General features: G+C 50.2%; 2 protein-coding genes across 4 annotated transcripts in view; one reads left to right on the top strand and one right to left on the bottom strand.

Annotated features, from left to right (window-relative positions):
* DNAAF8 (dynein axonemal assembly factor 8) overlaps positions 1-163 on the bottom strand; it is a 92,678-nt gene extending 92,515 nt beyond the window's left edge. The window contains exon 1 of the mRNA XM_064672569.1: positions 155-163. The gene's annotated coding sequence lies outside the window, so the exon portion shown is untranslated. The remainder of the gene's footprint in view (positions 1-154) is intronic.
* ANKS3 (ankyrin repeat and sterile alpha motif domain containing 3) lies at positions 50-19,241 on the top strand. 3 transcript variants are annotated; one of them, XM_064672576.1, is made up of 18 exons: positions 50-162; positions 5,058-5,155; positions 5,302-5,474; positions 5,834-6,032; positions 6,235-6,356; positions 7,041-7,122; positions 7,779-7,914; positions 8,225-8,383; positions 9,454-9,579; positions 10,047-10,162; positions 10,472-10,639; positions 11,155-11,279; positions 11,901-12,042; positions 12,871-13,043; positions 14,177-14,274; positions 15,264-15,347; positions 15,805-15,899; positions 16,552-19,241. In XM_064672576.1, the coding sequence occupies exons 1-17, from the start codon at positions 114-116 to the stop codon at positions 15,885-15,887; spliced, it is 2,133 nt and encodes a 710-aa protein (XP_064528646.1). In that variant the 5' UTR covers positions 50-113; the 3' UTR covers positions 15,888-15,899; positions 16,552-19,241. The 3 variants fall into 3 exon arrangements, with proteins under 3 accessions (XP_064528646.1, XP_064528648.1, XP_064528647.1); XM_064672578.1 differs by lacking the exon at positions 50-162 and adding an exon at positions 410-594; XM_064672577.1 differs by lacking the exon at positions 50-162 and adding an exon at positions 2,361-2,382.
* The last annotated feature ends 369 nt before the right edge of the window (positions 19,242-19,610 follow it).

Below are 19,610 nucleotides of genomic sequence, written 5' to 3' on the forward strand. Positions count from 1 at the left end.
CCCTTCGCCCCGCCCTTCGCCCCGCCCCTCGCACGGCCCCTCCCATTGGCCCGGCGCCGCGGGGGCTCTTGGGTGTTGTAGTCCGCAGCGCTGGCGGGCGGGGCGCTCCCAGCATGCCTTGCGCGAGCGGGGCCAGTTCCGGCGGGGCGCTCACCGGGGCAGGTGAGGGGTGGAGGGGTCGCTGCTGAGCGGGGGAACCCCTCGGGGTTGTCTCCGGGCGCTCTCCGGTCTCGGTGGGCCTCAGCGGGCCTCAGCGGTTCTGACCCGCTCGCTGAGCCGGGCGCGCGGCGCTGAGACCGCGTTCCCAGCAGGGCCTCGGGGGAGGTGCGCGATCAACGGGCCTGGGAACCGTCTGCCGGGAGACGTTCGGTAACGGCCGTGGGGCGGCCGGTGTGGCAGCTCCAGCCGCGCCGGGCCCGCGCCCAACCCTGGCGGTGCCGTGTCCGGCTGCCTTGGGCACAGCCCCTGCCATGGGATATGTGCTCCCTAACGCTGCGCCTGAAGTGCTCTTGTGCCTCTTATCTCGTTTTTCTAAGGTTGTGTTGTGTGCTTTAACGTGCCCGAGAATGCCAGGCTCGTGGTAGAATTACTAAGGTTGGAAAAGATCTCTAAGATCGTTGAGTCCAAGCTTTAAAAGATGAAAAACTTGGTGTATTTTCAACAGTAGAATTGAACCCAGGTGTGATGCGTCCAGGAACGCTTTCTGTCACACCACTATGGTCTGGAACCTGATGTGGTTCCTGCAGCTGTGATGTGTGTCAGCAGTGCAAAGATGAGATGTTTTGGTTCTTGTTGTTGTGGCTGAGCTGGTAACAACTCTTTGTACCTGTACAGGGAGGTAACAGGGCTTCTAACTCCCTCCAATAGGTTGTTGCTGCTTTTAGGGGAGATAGAACTAAGGAGCAGAAGTGGAGCATGTTCCTGTTCTGCTCTGGTGTAGTCTCACCTCGAGTCCTGTGAGCAGTTCTGGGTGCCAAGGTTCTAAAGCTATTGGAGAGTGTCCAAAGGAGGGACGTGAGGATGGTGAAGGGTCTGAGGAGCAGCTCAGGGCACTTGGTGTGATCAGTTGGAGAAAAGGAGACTGAGGTCAGACCTCATTGGGATCTGCAGCTTCCTTATGAGGGGCAGTGGGAGGGGCAGCTCCAATCTCTGCTCCCTGTGACCAGGGACGAGACCCCAGGGAACAGCTGGAACTGTGCCACGGCAGGGTCAAGTTGGATCTCAGGAGAAGGTTCTTCCCCCACAGGGTGGTTGGGCACTGACCAGGCTCCCCAGGGCAGTGGGCACAGGCTCAAGGCTGCCAGAGCTCCAGGAGCATTTGGACAACGCTCTCAGGGACAGGGTGGGGTTGTTGGGGTGTCTGTGCACAGCCAGGGGTTGGACTTGATGCTCCTTGTGGGTCCCTTCCAGCTCATGAGATTCCATGATTCTCTGTTATCAGCTTGATGGCTCAATTGGAAGCTCCAACAACCTCCACACTTGTGCTGTCTTGAGAGTCATGTGTGTTTTGTGACAGAAAGACCCCTGTGGGTGTCACTGTGCTTGTGGAAGGGCATGTGAGAGAAAGAACTGAGCAGAACCAGTGCAGCTGAGCTGGTGAGGGCTGATTGCTGAGCAGAGTTGGATTTGTTCTGTGCTGGGGAGTGGTTGCCTCAGTTGCTTCTCAGATCACCTCTCATTTATTTTATTGTGGCTCTTCCATCACTTTCCATCTGCTGTCTCATGTTCCTTAGGCTTATCCTCCAAAAAGGTGCATTAAGTACTAAGTTTATATTGTTTAGGGTTTCTTTCTGCCTTCCTTTTTGCTCAAGCAGCAATCTCTGAATTGTGGGGTTTGAATTGTCAGTGTGGGGTTTGCTGCCTACTCTGAGCCTCAGCTCTGTAGAGTTCTGATCCTGATAAATAGCTGGGTGTTGATGGAGTAAATTTAATAATAATAACAGCAGCCTCACAGGTGTCATGGCTTACTCCAACTGGTGAATAAGCTCAAGGCTGCTGCTCTTCCCTTCCCCATCTCAGTGGGATGGGGAGAGGAATCAGAAAAGAAAGCAAAAAACCTGATGGCTTGAGATAAGAACAATTTAATAATTGAAGCAAAATAAAATATAATGATAATAGTAATTATAATGAAAAAATAAATCCAACAGAAACAAGGGATGCACAACAGAGTTGCTTACCACCTGATGGCTGATGCCTATCCCATATCCAAGGAATACTGGCCCCTCCCAGCCAACCTCCCCAGTTCATGTGTTGGGAATGATGTCCTGTGCTATGGAATATCCCTCAGGCCAGTTCAGGTCAGCTCTCCTGGCCATGCTCCCTCCTGGCTTCTCTGGAACCTTGCTGGCAGAGCATGGGAAACTGGAAAGGCCTTGATTTAGGGTAAGCACAGCTCAGCAACAACGAAAACATCGGTGTGTTACCAGCATTATTCTCATCCTGCATCTAAAACACAGCCCTGCATCAGCTGCTGGGAAGAAAATGAACTGTGTTCCAGCTGAAACTAGGATAACAGGGTTGAGGAAGGGCTCTAACAAACTTTGCCTTGGTTATTCTGCCCCAAAGCAAAAGAACAGCCTGTAAACGTTCAGGAGGTCTTTGTCAAGCTTATTCTTAGTAACTGAATCTCCCCCAGTACTCTTGAGTGTACTTTTACAAGGATTTTTGTGGGGTTTAGCTGAAATCTTCCATGCTATGACTTGAGTCTTTCTGTGGCTGCCCCATCCTTGGAAGGTGGTTGGTCCAAGGCCAGGTTGGACAGGGCTTGGAGCAACCTGGGATGGTGGAAGGTGTCCCTGCCCATGGCAGGGGTGGAAGGAGATGAGCTTTAATGTCCTTTCCAGCTCAAACCATTTGATGATTCCATGATATTCACCCTGGCCACAAAGAATGGATTATTGCTGCCATCCTCTCTGCAGCAGCCAGTTGTGTATTTGAGGCTGGTGTCACATGTCCCCTCCAGGCATCTCCTTTTCAGACCAGACAACCCTGATTTTATTTCACCCAGGTCTTTTCATTTCAGCCCTGAGGGCTCTGATCACTTTTGTTGTTCTGTAGACTCTGCTCCACTGTCCTCAGGTGCTTACAGAGCTGACATCATGCTCCAGTTCAGTCTGAGGTGAAATCTCAGAGTTTAAAAACAATAAAAAAGCAGAGATGGAGACAGGGCACAGTGCAGGTGGTAGGAGTGAGGCTGAGTGCCTTGAATATTCTGAAGTCCAGCATAACCTGTCTGTCCTGTCAGTATTGCCCTGTTGACTGTGATCACCTCACCAAGGTTGTGTTGGTAACTTGTACCTGAGTGGGGCTGATTCTGACAAACACCAAACACCTCTGTGGTTTATAATTAATGTATCCAATTAATAAGCAGGGCTGCAGAGACAATGAGTTTCACTTGCATCTGAATATGCTTCTGCAAACCACCCTGGATTTTACCTCCTTTCTCATGCCTTTTTGCCTTCCAGGAGCAGCTTTAATCTGTTGCAGTAAGAAACATTTCTATTTTCCTCCTTACGAGCAACTTAAATCCACTTCTATCTCTTCGTATTTTGGTTCTGAGGTGTTCAGGCCTTTCATTTGTGCTCTGCCCTGCATATTCTTGCCTGAGAGCTCTGGGTTGCCCAGCGTAATACAAACTGCTGCTATTAAGTAAAATAAGTGCTTTTGCACATATCTTAAGGAAGGAAATGTTTATCACCAGCTGATTAAGTAGAATAGATGGTGCTTTTGTAGTCTTAACAAGCTGAAGGAGGGGAAGAAAAGGAAGGTGTGAGAGAAAGGATCCGGGTGTGGAGTGAAGAGGTGGGAATTAAAGGTGGTTTCTTATGTTTCTTGGTGTTTCCAAGACAAAGACTCACAGTTGATCAGAAAATATAAATATGGTTTTGAAATGTTACAGCTGAGGGAATCTAAAGAGCAACTGCTCCTGAAAAGCCTGTTTCTGCTCTCTTTTATTCCTCCCCAATGCCAGATTTGGCATTTGCCTGACCCCAGAGTGAATCAATCTGAGGAATTAAATTGTCAAGAAATTATCAGGAAGAAGAAAGACCTCTTTACGTTGGCTTAGCTGCCCAGCAGAATATGTAGTGGGACCAAGCAAAGCCCAGAAATGCTGCATGGTGGGCAATGACACTACAGGGAGGGGAAAGCACTTCCATGGGATTGACTGGAACAAGCTGCCCAGGGAGGTTGTGGAATCTCCTTCCCTGCAGATATTCAAAACCCACTGGACATGGCCCTGAGTAATGTGCTCAGGGGGACCCTGCTTGAGCAGGGAGGTTGGGGGAGATGATTTCCAGTGGTCCCTTCCAACCTGAACCATTCCAGGATTCTATGCCTGGAGCTGCAGCTGAAGCCCTCAGCTGATGGATGCAGCTGTGTTGAACAGCTCTTTATGAAGTGCCAAACAAGAGCACTCCTGTGAGTGGTTATAGTGGTTATAGTGATTAATCTGTGATTGCTCCCTAAGGCTGGGAATAAACCTTGCAGGTAGTGCTGGATCTGGAGGAACTGTGTAATCAGGTTATGTCTGCAGAATGGTGGGCATGTCCCATAATGAATGGGCAGGTGCTGCTGCTCCAAGTGCTTCAGCAATTTCCAGAATTCACAGAGACAGGGCTGGGCTGCATCTGAAGAGCTGAAACAATAAATGGTAGAAACATTCTCCTTACAACCTGATGACAGTGAAGTGTGAACCCTATTTAGGTGACATGAACCACTTTTGGGAGCAGTGGGCAGTCGTCATTATTAGTGACTGTGTCTTAATTTAAGCAGGGCCATCCTGTAACATAAGACAGTTGGAAAAAACCCAGGAATGTCTGACACATGCATTCTTAATTCTCTCTTTGCATTATAAAACATGCAGAGCAAGAGTTACATCCTTTTGTATAACACTAAGCATCTTAAATAGGTGTTTAGTCCTGTCTTGATGAGGGTATCCAAAGCTGCCTTAGGCATGTTCGGATTAGAAGGGAAGGAAATAAAGCCAGTGCTTCTGAAATCTTAATATAGGATTTGAAAGATGTGGAGTTTAGCATTATTGCCTTTTATTTTTCCAGTGTATTTGAATCCCAGAGTCCCCTGCAGCAAGAGAGAACTTTCAGCAAAATCTCAGCAGCTGTTCTTGCCTCGGGCTGAGGAGTGGATCAGAGTAGAGGTAGGAATTTGAAACCCCGCAGCTCTGAGCTGACCTCACCTTCCAAGCCTGTGGCACCTTGGAGCTGTAGCTCCAGTGGGTGATGCCTTGATCTATGGAAAATGGGGGTCAGGAGCTAAATGTTGTGCTTTGCTTTGGTTCCTGAGGGCGGGATGTCGGAGCTGAGTGACGAAGCCAGCGAGTCGGAGCTGCTGAGCCGCAGTCTGTCCATGTGGCACGGGGTCGGGATGATCTGTCGGGAAGAGCTGGATGTCCCTCTGGACTTGCACACGGCCTCCTCCGTTGGGCAGTATGAAGTGGTGCAGGAGTGTATCCAGCGGTGAGAGGGGCTGGGGTGGGCACAGCTCTGGGGTTACCTCTGCCAGGTGTGGTTCTCCCTGGCTGCCGCACTGGTCAGTGCAGCAGGGACACGTCCCTGGAACTCCCAAAGGGTTCTGGGGCACAAAGTTTCAAGGGCAAGTCTGCTGATTAAAATTATTTCCTTAGTAATTTAGCAGAAGGTGTCCCTGCCCATGGCAGGGGGGTGGAACAAGATGGTCTTTAAAGTCCCTTCCAACCCAAGCCGCTCCATCAATCTGTGGTTTGGTGGAAGTTGTGCTAGAGCTGGAAGGAATTCCATGCAGGCTTCAGTGTAACGATGGTAGCAAGAGGAGCTGATTTCTTTCCTCTGTTATTTAGTGGAGACCTGGATTTAAACCAGAGGAACCGTGGGGGCTGGACTCCACTCATGTATGCCTCCTACATTGGCCATGACAACATCGTGCACCTGCTGCTGGAAGCAGGAGTGAACGTGAACATCCCGACCCCGGAGGGCCAGACCCCGCTCATGCTGGCCTCCAGCTGTGGGAACGAGAGTGTGGCTTACTTCCTTCTGCAGGTGTGTATCCCATGAGAAACAGGTAAAGCCACAGCACGTGGTTTAAATGCTCGGGGTAGGACTGTCCACAAGCTGCAATGTTGTGTTGTGTTGTGAGTTCAGCTTTGCGCAGGGATTTAAACTCTTGGTATCCCAGCACAGAGGGGTAGTAAAAGCCCAAGCAGAGGGGGTGCAGTAAAGGACATTGTCTCTTCTCTTGAAGCAAGGTGCAGAGCTGGAGATGAAGGACATCCATGGCTGGACTGCCTTGTTCCACTGCACCAGTGCTGGGCACCAGCAGATGGTCAAGTTCTTACTGGAGAATGGGGCAAACGCCAACTGCAAGTAAGGAGGAATCTGTCATTTTATTGTCATTTCTCATTTAGATGTGAAAGCTGCAGTTGGCCCATAAAAATACTCCAACACAGACTTTTATCTTCCTCTGTACCTTAGGACGTGTGGCACGACTGATACAAGGACAAACTGTACACTGAATGGTGATCTGCCCATGTGGTCACTGTTTATTTATTACTAAGATCAAGAGAAATTATATTTACTGCTTGTAAATATGAGCTGAACTCTGAAAGCAAAAGGTGCAATGCCTTCTGAACACAAGTGCACTTTGCAAGTGTTCCTGTTGAATTCTCTATATACTCAGAGTGCAGTTTGATTTTTGAAGTGTGCAGTGCATTCCCGTGCCTTGGGAACTGCTGTATTCCATTTATGCACATGGAATTGCTTGAGGTCAACAAGACATTCATACTTTATTAGCTCCTGCAAAACTGATTTTGCCTCTGGAAGGCAGATCTGCAGCTGGAAGAGTCATCTGTTGCTGTGCAGCCAGTCAAGTAACACTGAATCTCACGGGGAGTTTTTCTGGGATAGACCAGAGTGCAGTAGAACAGCCAGTATTTGACAGTTCATGATCAGCAAAGATTGAGGGATGGAGATGTTCTGTTAGGGTATGGCAATAACTGCAGCACAGTCCAGCTGTGATTATCCCAGTCCATGTGTTTGTTCTCTCTCTAGGGAGCCAGTGTATGGATATACACCTCTGATGGAAGCAGCTGCTTCTGGCCATGAGATAATTGTTCAGTACCTTCTCAATCATGTAAGTGTTGTGACAGTTCTCTGGAAAGCTGAAAGTCTCTGCCTCCAGCCCTCAGAGGAAGAACATCAAGTTTGACACCAGCCTTTTTTGCAGTGTTATGTTTGATCCTTGATGACAGTCAGAAGTCTCAGACTTCCAGCATTGCTTTCAAAGCATCTGTTTTCTGCAGACTAGTACTGTGATTTTACACTGGCCTTGCAAGAACAAGAGGGAGGCCTGATTGTAGATTTAATTGAATAATGACTGAATTAGGAAACAACTAAAGCTGTAGTTTTTCTACTGTGTTTAAAGGCTTGCATGCTCAGGCTAGTGGGCATCTTCTGCCTCCAAAGCTTTATTAGCATGCATGCCTCTTAAACAATTTGGTTTTAACATCCCATTTAAGTTGTCCAACTTCCCACCAGAAGGAGGCAGCAATACAAAACACTTCTCAGATAAACAAGTTCCCCATGCACAAAATGGATATACCTGGGCTATTTGGCATTCAGGGATTGGGGACACTGTGGATAAATAGAAAGGCATCAGTGTATCAGTGGAGCTTGAACTGTCTGTCAAAGGTGAGCCTGTATTTCTGAGGGAGGAACCAAGACAGTCCTTGGGGTTTTTTTATATAGTGCCTTCTGCTATGTGCATTTAAACAGGTATTTTTTCTGCAGGGAGTGAAGGCAGATGTCAGAGATAACACTGGAGCCACAGCACGGACACTGGCCATGAAGTATGGACATCCAAAGATTGTGGGACTGATAGATTTGCATGCAGCCCCAGTGCCCAAGGTCTTCTGCAGGGGTCCAGGTAACAGATGTTTTACCTTGTTCATTTTGAGATGGAACCTGAAGTGAGGTGTTTGATGTTTTGAAAGCATATTACTGTGTGTAAGGGGTAGTGCTAGTTGGTCTATCCTGGAAATTCCAGAATTTCTGAGGATGGAAGAGTCATGAATCCAACAATTTTTGTCTGCTGTCCCTTTTCTGACCTAGTTTAGTTGTTTCACCCTCCCTCTTTAACATTTTCCTTTTTCTTTCAACTGCATTTTCAGGACCAGTAGCAAATTAAGTAGGTAAATTACTTACTGTGCTGCTAACAACATGTGTTTGAACTACAGGAAAATATGAAGAGCTGAGTTCCTCAGATGAATCATGTTCTACTCCCCAGAGACAGAGACCTGCTCGTAGGATGAAGGGTCCCAGCATCCATGATGGGCCCCAGGCTTTGGCAAAGATCACAGCAGTTGGGATCGGGTGCAAGAAGCTGTCTTGCTATGGTGAGAAGAGTCAGGAGCCTGACTGAGAGTCCTCTGAGGTCTTTCTGGGCCAGCAATTCTTTTTCTCTTCGTTTGGGATTCATGTGTGTTTTGTACAGATCAGAGGCAGTAAACACCATCATACAAGGCTGTCCAATCTCTGGTTTAGAAAGAAAACCCCTTGAATTCTTTTGTCAAGGCTGGATATTGATGAGTGGGACACTTCCCTGCTCCTACCTCAATGACTGCTCCCCTCCCAGCTTCCCTTTTTGAGGCAGGCTCAAAAGCTGGAGTCCTTCTCAAGCTGATGACAGAGGAAGTGGTCACACAGGCCAGGAAATCATTGATCATGAAAGTGAACTCACTGCTCCTGGACCTGTCAGGTTTTTTGCCTTCCCTGATGCTTGAAATACTGCTAAAAATGAGATTACAAAACCTTTGCAATAGGCCAAGAGACAGACAATACCAACTCAGGCTTCAATCCCTGGATGCAGTGGTATAAAGTTTGTATTCCTGTGTCACAGGTATTTGTCAGGTTGATTACCTGGTTGAAATAACAAAGGATATGGACTTCAAAAGGATGTTCAGAGATCAGTTCCTTCTCTCAAAAACAGATATGTATTATCCCACAGGCACTGTCTGTATCAAAATGATACTGTGAGCTTCTTAAATGGCAGTGAGATGCTCCTGGTGTTTTAGCACAGTTGCAAAAGGGTTGGTTTTGCAGGGTGTGCTGGGCTGGGGATGGGACACAGTTGTCACCTTGCTCTCTTGAGCAGATGTTTTTGCCCTTTGATAATTTGGGTGTGAAGAGGGTTATTTATTTAAGCTGCTATCTAAGGTGCATCTCTGTTATGAGGCTGTTTCCTCTGACTTCTTTTCAATGCAACTATGGAAGTAGAGCTGCTATGGGGTTGTGTGAGAGAGCACCTGCATTTCTCAGGTTCTTTCTGTGCCTTCCAGAATGAAACCTGCCAGTTGAGAAAACAGCCTCTTGTTTTGAAATCCTTGAGTGGTTGTATTTTCTGCTGGAGCCTCCCTGCTAACTTGTATCCTAATCTTAGTGTGTTCTCCCTTCCTCTTGCACACAGAGCAGGTCCCCCCTCAGGGCTACGTGACCTTCAGTGACGATGGCAGCTGTGAAGGAGGTGACATCCGGAACCGGGACGTCACCTCTCCGATCAACGAGCAGGATGTGGAGAGCAGCAGCAGCCGGGGTAGGTCACTGTCTGAGAAAATGGTCCAGCTTGCAGTGCACACCTGGATGTGAGTCCAGCCCTTGGCTTGCACGTTCCTTTCCCACTAAGATGTTGAAATTGCAGTATCTCTCCTGGGGGAAGGCTGAGAAAGCTGGGATGGTTTAGCTACAGAAGACAAAGCTCAGTGTGGGGATCTCATCAATTTGTACAAATAATCTGAAGGAGGGTGTGAAGGAGATGGAGCAAGGCTGTGTCCAGTGGTGTCTGTGGTACTAAACAGACTTGGGGAAAGATTAACATCTGGGATCAGATGTGATATTTCTGCCTCAGGGTTATCTTGTGTGATGAGTGCTGCATGCGAAGCCTTGCTCTGGATTTCTCCTTCCTTTACACCTCCAGGAAGTTCTGCTGGCAATTGTGTAGCAAAAACAGAATGTAAGAAGTTGAAGCTGACCTTAAACATTTTTTTTCCTATTCCTTTACAGAGGATAATGTTTTCTCCAACAACAACTTGGGAACCATCAGGAGCAGCAGCAGCAGCAGCGAATGCCTGACCAGAGCCCTGGGAGTCAGCAGTGAAGGCTCCTTGGAAAGCAATGAGGTAGGGTCTTCAAATATCCTTTCTCTGCCTTCAGCTTGGCCAGTGCTGTCACCCTTACACAGCCTGCCGTGACTCTACTTCCGTGGGAGGTGAGGAAAGGTACTACTACAGGGACAAGAAAACCAAGGAAGGGGAAGAGGTTGGAGGTTATTCCTTGTTTTAAACTCACAGCTCACATGGCTCAAGGCAGCTCTGGGGCTGATGTATAGAAGTGCCCTTAGGTCTTGAAGGAGTCTGTACTAGTGACCCTGACATCTTTGCACACTCCTCCTTGACCTTTACGTTCTGTGGGTGTTTTCTCTTTTCCAGGACTCTGACCATGCAAACAGTCCCCCAAGTCGGAAACAAGCCAAGAGCTTTAAGGTCAAGAACCGCTATAGCAACAGTGACAGCCAGTGGAGCCACTGCTCAGGGAAGGCTGGGGGCTCTGCTCAGCACGTGGTCCTTCCTGAGCCCCCTGCCTACACAGGGCCCCAGGTAACTGCACGCAGTCAGTCATACAGCCTGTGTCACTGTAACAGGCCTGGGAGGCTTTTCCAACGTTGCCTAAGCTGCTCTCTTGGATAAAAGGGAAGTTGTCACCAAAACACCTTTGATTCCAAACCTCTGCCCAAACTTAAATGCTTGTGAAACAGCAATTTCTTGTACAGATAACTTTTTACTTAGGTGTTGCTTTTGCTTGGAGGGGTTTTCTAGACCTTTCAGGCCTGTGGGTGTGCTACCAAACCTAGCAGTGGTGTGGGCTGAGGTAGCTGTTAGTGTGTCATTTTTCTCTGCACTTGCTAGAAGAGGCCATGGCTGCAGCAGAGAGTCCAGTCTTGCCCTGTTGTGTGGCTGTGGAAAAGGGCAGGGAACCAGGGGAAGCTGTGTTTGCTGCTGGAACCCAGGAAGGTGTTACAACAGCCTGAGGAAGCAGATACTTATGATTAAGAGAAATGGTAATACTTTTTGTTTGTGAGGGTATAAATAAGTTTGGTTTGGATGGGCTGCAGGACCTGGCAACATTCCTTGAGCAGATTGGGTGCCTGAAGTATCTGCAAGTGTTTGAGGAGCAAGACGTTGACCTGCGGATCTTCCTGACCCTCACAGAGAGTGATCTGAAGGAAATAGGCATCACGTGAGTGTCTGTCATGGTGTTCTCCTCTTACCCTTACAAACCATGCACAACCTGGCCAGGAAAGTTTAGCTAGTGAGTGCTGCTCTCTTCTGGCTGCCTCTACACAATTTTGATACCCCCTAGTTCTTGGCTGTAGCACACTCGTGCTATTCACAGAACCACAGAATATGCCAGGTTGGAAGGGACCCACAAGCATCATTCAGTCCAACCCTTAGCCCAGCACAGGACCATCCCCAAGAGTCACACGTGTGCCTGAGAGTATCATCCAAACACTTCCTGAACTCAGCCTTGGTGCTGTGACCACTGCTCTGGGGAGCCAGTTCCAGTGACCAACCTGGGTGAAGAACCTCATTCTAATATCCAACCTAAACTTCCAGTGAGCAACCACCATCTGGGTGAAGAACCTCATTCTAATATCCAACCTAAACCTCCCCTGACACAACTTCAGGCCATTCCCTCAAGTCCTGTCCCTGGTCCCCACAGAGAAGAAATCAGTGCCCACCCCTCCTCTTCCCCTCACGAGGAAGTTGTGCCTGCAGTGAGGTCTCCCCTCAGTCTCCCTTTTGGCCTAGAGACAGATGGCGCAGGGCTTGGTCGCTGAGGGTTTGCACTGTCCCCCAGGCTGTTTGGACCCAAGAGGAAGATGACCTCTGCCATCGCCCGCTGGCACAGCAGCGCTCGGCCGCCCAGCGACGCCCTGGAACTGGCCTACGCGGATCGGCTGGAGGCCGAGATGCAGGAACTGGCCATTCAGCTGCACAAGGTGAGCCTGCTGGGACCTGATCAGGGCCTCACACGCTGCAAAAAGTGATTGGTGGTGTGTTTTTGTGTTGTGCCTCTAATGTCTTTTCCCTTACCCCGGGCCATAACTTTTAGTGGACACACTTGGTGTCGAGTTGGTCAGATAACAGCACAGGTACAGCTTATCAGCTCGTGGAATATGCTGAGTGAAGGGACCCATCAGGATCATTGAGTCCAACTCCTGCTCCTGCCCAGGACACCCCAACAATCCCACCCTGTCCCTGAGAGCATTGTCCAAATGCTTCTTGAGCTCTGGCAACCTTGGTGCTGTACCCACTGACCTGGGGAGCCTGTTCAGTGCCCAACCAGCCTTGGAGGGAAGAACCTTTTTCTAATATCCAACCGAAACCTCCCCTGACATAACTTCAGGCTATTTCCTTGGGTCCTCCTTATCCTCTGTGCTCCATGCTTGTGAAGCCTTTGTATCTGCTTCCCATCCAACTGAGAACCATAGGAGCCAGGGGCAGGAAATGAATCCCTACTCTTTTCAAGCAATGTCATTTTTATGGTGAAGTTGTGCAGCCATCAGTGAACAGACTTGTGTTGGTTTGGGAAAATTGCCCTAATGAATATATTTGTAAATGGAGAGGAAGGTGGAATTGGGGCTGGGCTTGGTGTGGAGAGAACCTGTACTCAGTGTACAAGCTTTATCCAGCTTCCTTTCCCACTGGAAAGGAACCATCTGGTGTTGCCTAAGCCATTCAAATGACTTCAGAGCCGTGCCAGAGTGGCAGGAATGAGAGTGATGTGCAGTAATCCCAGCCTAATCCCCTGTTCCGCTCTGCTGCAGAGGTGTGAAGAGGTGGAGGTGATGAAGGGCCAGGTGTGCCAGGAGCAGAAGCTGCGTGCAGTGGCTGAGAGCTGCTTGATGGAGCGGGATGAGACCTGGAATGCCATCCAGTGCCAGCTCCGAGAGGCTCAGGCCATGACCAAGGATGCTGGAGTGCTGCTGGATCAGATCAAGTAAGTCATTCCCAGGAAATGACACTGAGGCTACTGGGAAATGGGGTTTGGGGTCATATTGGCAGTCTTACAGGTGATGTTTAGGGTAAGGCAGGAGAGCTCACTGGGAACGGAATCTGAACCCATTTTGGATCCTGCCTGACTTTCCCTAGTGGAAAGCCACAGCCATGGGAGCAGATGTGAAGCCCTAGTCAGATGTACGAGCTGTAAGTGGCCTGACTTTTTGGGAGTGCTGGGTGCTCCTGTTTCAACTAGAAGGAACCAAAAGGCTGAGGGCTTTGTGCTTACCCAGGGTATACCTTGGTGATCAGGTGAATGCAGAAAGGAGTTAACTTCCAAACCCTTTCAGAGGGCTCACAGTGTCCTGCCCTGGCTAGTGAAGAACACTTTCCTTGCAAGTCTGACAACCAGCAGAAAATCCTACCCTGTCCATTCACCCCCACCTCTTGAGACACCTTTTTATTGACTTTGTGGTGCTTTTCTCTCAGCCCCAGTTGGACTCCTGTCACAGGCCCTGTTCTGTCCACTGGTAGAACAGGCACATCCTTGGAAGTGCAATTAATCCTGCTGCTTATGAACTCTAGCCCAGCAGGGAGTAGGGTGTGCTCACTGAGCTGGGGTTGGATCCAGGACAGCAGAGCAATATTCCCAGCTGCAAGAGGCAGAGCTTGGCTTTTTCCCTGACTGAGGAGCTGAGGCTCCCTTGTAGAAGGGCCTTGCCATGCTCTGAGGATACACTGCTTGAATTGATGGGATGGTGATGACAGCCAGAGAACTTCTGTGCCTTTCTGATGCCTGTCCAAAGGTCGCTTCCTTCGCCCATTAAAAACCTTGGATCAGTCTTGATTCTCACACCAACCAGGCACAACCCCTGGCTTGGGCTTCCTCCTGCTCACCCCAGCCCCTCCTTCTCTTGTCCCCCCTCAGCTCCTCTATGAATGAGGCAGAGATTGCTGTGGATGGAGATGGGGCACAGTGATGAGCACCCCAAGCTTTGGCTCCAGGAAGGAGCAGTTTGTAACCCAGGGCCTTAGAGGCTGTCCCTGGGCACCCCACACAGGCTGTAGGAGCACACAGAGCATTGTTGCCAGGAGTCCCTGTGCCCTGCTGATGGGCTGTGTGTTGTTTGGCAGGAGCTGTCAGGCAGAACTGTCCTCCCGGCTCGCCCCGGAGCGGGTGGGCAGCGCAGTGCCCGACACCGGAGAGAGTCGGCGGCCCGGCGAGCGCCCAGGTGAGGAACAGCCCAAACTGCAGAGATGGGTGCAAGGAGGGGGGAACAGGAGGCCCCAGAGCCAGCCTCGTGCTTGTCTTTCCTTGATGAAAGGATGAAGTCAGAGAGTTGGAAATGGATGAGCAGCCAAACCCTTGCACTGAATGTAAAACGTGCTCGGGGGAAGCGTTTAAAGCACTCGGGGTGTTGGGAGTTTAACTGCAGCAGTTTCACAGCAACTTTTGGTTCTCAGCAAGTGGGAAGTTTAGGGATCTGGCAAGTGCTTGTGGTTAGAAATGCAGAGGTGTAAGACAGGTGTTCAGTGACAGCCCTGCTTCTTGGGCCTCTGGCTGCACCTTGGGTGTGTCACTGCACTGTGCACTGGAGCAGGGGCTCAATCAGAAACTGTGGTTGGTTCCCTATCCCAGTTTGGGGGATTGTCCCGTTCAGTTTGTGGGGCAAACACCTGTACATCTCTAGGTAGGCCTGGCCAGCAGCTCTTTATTGCAAGGAGTTAGCAAATCATCCCTGACAATGTTCAAGGCCAGGTTGGATGGGGTTAGAGCAGCCTGATCTAGTGGAAGGTGTCCCTGCTCATGGCAGGGGGGTGGAGTCTTTAAGGTCCCTTAAGGGAGATGGTCTTTAAGGTCCCTTCCAATCCAAACCAGTCTGTGAATCTGTGGTCCTGCTGCCCATGACACACTTCTTTCTGCTCTTTGCTTCCTGTTTTAAAAGTAAGACAGAGATCCTGTTGAATTCTGTCCACTTAATCTCTGAGATTTTTAATATGACCCAGACAGTATAAAAACCTAAATTCCAAAGTGGTAGAATTGTCAGAAAACCCCCTCAGTTTGGCATGGGCAGTTCCAGCACTCTTCCCGTGTGACTCAAAATTCCAAACTGGAGCCACTCTGGGTGTGGATGCTTCCCAGCAACACCAGCCCTTTGTCTCTGCTCTGTGTCACAGAGAGCATGCAGATGGAATAACTGTGTGGCTTCTGTCCTTGCAGTGCTGGAAGGGTGGCCACCTTCCCTGAAGTCCCTGAGCCTGCCTGAGCTGTCAGCTGTGCTGGAGGAATGTGTGGAAGAGATGGGTAAGGAGGGAAGGACTCTGGGCAGGTGAAGGGGCTGTTGTGCCAAGGGAAGGCCTGGCTGGATGGGTTTCTGATGGCTTGGAATGGTAATTGAGAGGGACCCAACAATCCCTCCTCATTCAGGGAAGGCTCCAGGCTCTGAAGTTGGTGCAGGCATTTTCTCGTGCTTCTCACTGCAGATCTGGGGCTCTGCCTCATCCTCTGCTGAGAGGCCCAGGCTGAGAGATGGCTCCTGCATCTCCTGCTCAGTAGTCAGAGCTGCTTGGGAAGTGGTTCCCAAAGCCTGTGTCCTGTTCTCCTGATGACAGGAACTTGTCCCAGCCACAGACAGTCACCCTCTTTTTGGGATGCTGGAAGCTGCAGGGAGCAGGCAGACAGCAGTGGCTGAGTGCAGCCTGGTTTTCCCTGTTCCCTGCCCTGTTCCTAACGCTGATTTTTCCCTTTGGTTTGTCCTCAGGAAAAGCTCTGCAGACTGTGACTCAGAACCTCCAAAGGCTCCAAGCCCCAGGGCAGAGCGAGCCGAGCTGGCTGGAGCCATAACAAAGCAGGAGGGTGAGTGGGAATTACTGCCATCCATCCACAGGGACAGGCTGTGGCACTGAGGGACATCAACGAGGCTGGTGAAGGGACTTGAGCACAAGTCCTATGAGGAGAGGCTGAGGGAGCTGGGGTTGTTTAGTCTGGAGAAGAGAAGGCTTAGAGGCGACCTCATCACTCTCTTCAACTCCCTGAAGGGAGGTTATAGCCAGGGGGGGTTGGTCTCTTCTCCCGGGCAACCAACAGTAGGACAAGGGGACATGGGCTCAAGCTCTGCCAGGGGAGGTTTAGGTTGGATGTTAGGGAGAAATTCTTTACAGAGAGGGTTATCAGGCATTGGAACGGCCTACCCAGAGAGGTGGGGGATTCACCATCCCTGGAGGTTTTTAAAAAGAGATTGGACATGGCCCTTAGTGCCATGATATAGTAATTGGAGTCGGATCAGGGGTTGGACTCGATGATCTTGGAGGTCTTTTCCAACCCAATCTATTCTATGATTCTATGATCACCCCTCGCTGCCAGTCCCAACCAGTGCACACACACCAGGGCTGGGCTCTAACTAGTCCTTACGTGCCCTCTGGTTGGTTTTCCCTTTGGAAAACCCTTAGTCCCCTCATGTCTCTGTCCCACCAAGGGGTGACTGTCCTCTCTTTCCTGGTGGCCGCAGGAACACCGACGTCGGGTGACTGTTCCACCCGGAAGCTGAAGGAGCGCGGGAGCTGTGCCAGCACCGCGGCTCTGCCGGGCACCACCACAGCCAGGGGGCCTGGCAGGAGGGCTGGGCCACCAGAGAACACACGTGGGAGGACAAGGGGCAGCAGAAGACGACAGCCAGCAGCATCCTGGGCCTGAGTGCTGCCTGGGTTCCCAGGATCCTTGTTCATGCCGGAAGGTTTGGGTTAGGAGGAGAAGCTCTGAGCTCAGAGATTTTACCTGCCTTAAGATTGCTGCAGCCCTTGTTGTTCAGGTCTGTGTGGTGTTAGAAAGTTGGCAGTTACACACAGCAATCAATTAATTATCCTTTTATGCATCCCAACCTCCTCACCATCTCTGAAACGTGTCCTTGGCTCCTCCTGTGCCACGTGGATTGGCACAGAGGATGTATCTGAGGCCATAAGGAAGACAGGTTGTTGTGGAGGAGTGAAGTTTGTAAAGTTTGGCTCTTTGAGCTGCAGTGAAGCTCTGTCCCTAGTTGGAAAGTCTGCTCTACTGCCATCCCAGATCTGGGCTTCAAAACCTCTTCCTTCAGCCAGCCCACCCTGGTTCTCTTCAGATTTTTGCCCTCCTCAGGGGTTGTTTGGGATCACATGTTGTAGTTTAGGAATGGAATTCCCCAATTTACTGCTCCCCCTGAAACACTCCCAACCATGCTCATTCCCTCCTCCTGTGGTGTGCTGGAGAAGAGAATTGGAGGCACAAAGGGTACAGATCAAGAGTTTAGATAAGAACAATTTACTGGGAGCAGCAATGAGATAAGAAAACAAATAGTAACAGCAACAATATTAACAACAGATGGTACAAGAGAGGTGAACAATTCTTACCCCCCTGACTAAAAGGCACCCCTTTCCCCCAGCCCCTCTATGTGGCAGGAGGTAGTACAGAATAACTTCCTGGTCCTGGTCATGCCCCTCCTGGCTACTCTAAAAATTAACCCTGTCCTGGTTATTCCATCCCCAAAAGCCTGTTTTTGTGGTAAATGCTTTGTAGCCACTTTGCAGCAGAGGCTGTTGGTCTGGTTTGTCCATGCCAAGATCCCAGCGCTGGCAGTGGCTGCAAGGCAGATATTCCCCTGGAAGTGCATTAGAGAGAAGGAAGAGCTCAGGACTGTTGAGCTTCCCATGCCTGTGGCAAGCAGCAGAATGCCAGGGCAGCAGAGCAGGAACTGAGGGATGGCTCTGTCCCCCATGGGAGATGGGCACAAGAAACCACATCCCAGATGGAGCTGTGGTGCAAAGCTTTGGTCCTCACCACTGCCTGCCTTTCATTGAAATAGTTCTGGCAGGGCATTTTCAAAGGACAGGCAGTGCAGGAAGAGGTCCCTCCTGTGGGAGCTGAGAGTGACCACAGGGGCTCTGGTGACAGGGACTTTGGTGTAAAATGGTTTCCAGCAACTCTGTTCCCATTTACTACTGAGTCTTTTGAGGGGGGGGAAAACAACAATGAAAACCTGAGGTCTGTGAGTGATGGCCTTGAGGAGTTGAGAAAAGTCTCTTGGGGAAGAGGATGAAACTGTTCCTCTGATTTTTGGACCTTGGTCCAAAAATAATGCCAAAATACAAAAATCCATTCTGGCTCCATCCTTTGAGCTGGTCACCCCTTCTGATGAGCTGCCTGAGGAGTCCCCTCAGGCAGGGTTGAGAGCTGGTCTGCCTGTGTAACAAGGGCATCTGCTCTGACTGGGGGGTCTCTGCCTCCTGGGACAGCCTCGGGGCACCCACTGTCCCAAACCAGGCAGGTGTGGCCCTCTCTGCTGTGCCCCTGCCCCACTGGCAGTTCCTGTGTGCTGGGGGTGCTGCTTTCTGCTCACATTTAACTCTTAAATCCATCACAACACACTATTGTGTCATTTTTAGCAAATGCCATAGTGCACATGGCACCCAGTGCCAGCTGCAGGAGCTTCATCCTGAAGAATTTTGATGAGGTGGAGCTAATTCTCCTAAGGCAGCATCCCTGGAAATTCCTCAGAATTTCTGGAGGTTGTGCTGGGAAGAGTATTCTGTGCTTTGCCTCTCATTCCCTGTCAGTGGAGGAATGGGGCCTCCTTTGCCTTGGCAGTGCCTCTAGCTGCATTATGCAGGTTTATCAATACTGTGTCCCTTGAATTTAAGGCAAAACCACCTCAAAAAACTCAGGGAAAGGGCCTGGGAGCACCTGGAGAGCAAGGGAAGCTCTGGCTCAGCAGTGCCTTAGAACTGGGTGGGCTTTGCAGGACACGGCTGGAAGGAGACTACACAGATTTAGGTCGGGCTTTGCTCAGTCTTAAGAGTGGAAAACATGGGTTTGGAGGGGTTAAGATGGTCCATCCAATAGATTGTAGTGCTTGGGAGCCTGGGGAAAGGGGAAAGATGGGGCAGTGTGTGAGTGAAGGAAAAGGAGAGGCCCCAGAAAAGGTGCTGCAGGAGCCCAGGTGTAAAGGCTTCAAGGGGTGTGAAAGCAGAAAAGGGGACACTGGGGTGGGAATTTTCTAGAACAGTGTTTCCCTGAGGAGGCAATTCCTTAAAGAGGATGTTAACCAGCATTCCTTGCTGCCAGGGTGGCTGTGCAGGCAGCAGGGAGCCTGGTGCTACCCTAAGGCAAGCTGTCTGAGGAAAATAGTAATTGCTAACTTGGGATAAAAGAATAAAAACTGAGAACCTATTTGTGGTGTGTGGGTTTCTCTGGAGGGTGCTGGACTGTGGAATCATGAATTAGTTTCCTGATTTATTTGGGGCAGTGGGTAATACATACAGTGCTTTCCAGCTTCCTCTCCCAGGTGGTTGCAGGCTCAAGGGACTGGGAATGCCTCATCCCTGGCTTCCCAGCCCTGCCCAGGCTCCTTTCAGAGGTGCCATCCTTGCAGCACTACCTGGGTGGGGGATGTGGGAATCCCTTGGGACCCCAAAGCACCCACCAAAGAGCAGAAAATCAGCACCTGTGGAGCTGCTGGAATGAGTCCAGAGGAGGCCATGGAAATGCTCTGAGACCTGGAGCCCCTCTGCTCTGGAGCCGGGCTGGGAGAGCTGGGGG

Source organism: Pseudopipra pipra, chromosome 16, assembly GCF_036250125.1.
Source record: "Pseudopipra pipra isolate bDixPip1 chromosome 16, bDixPip1.hap1, whole genome shotgun sequence".
NCBI lineage: Eukaryota > Metazoa > Chordata > Aves > Passeriformes > Pipridae > Pseudopipra > Pseudopipra pipra.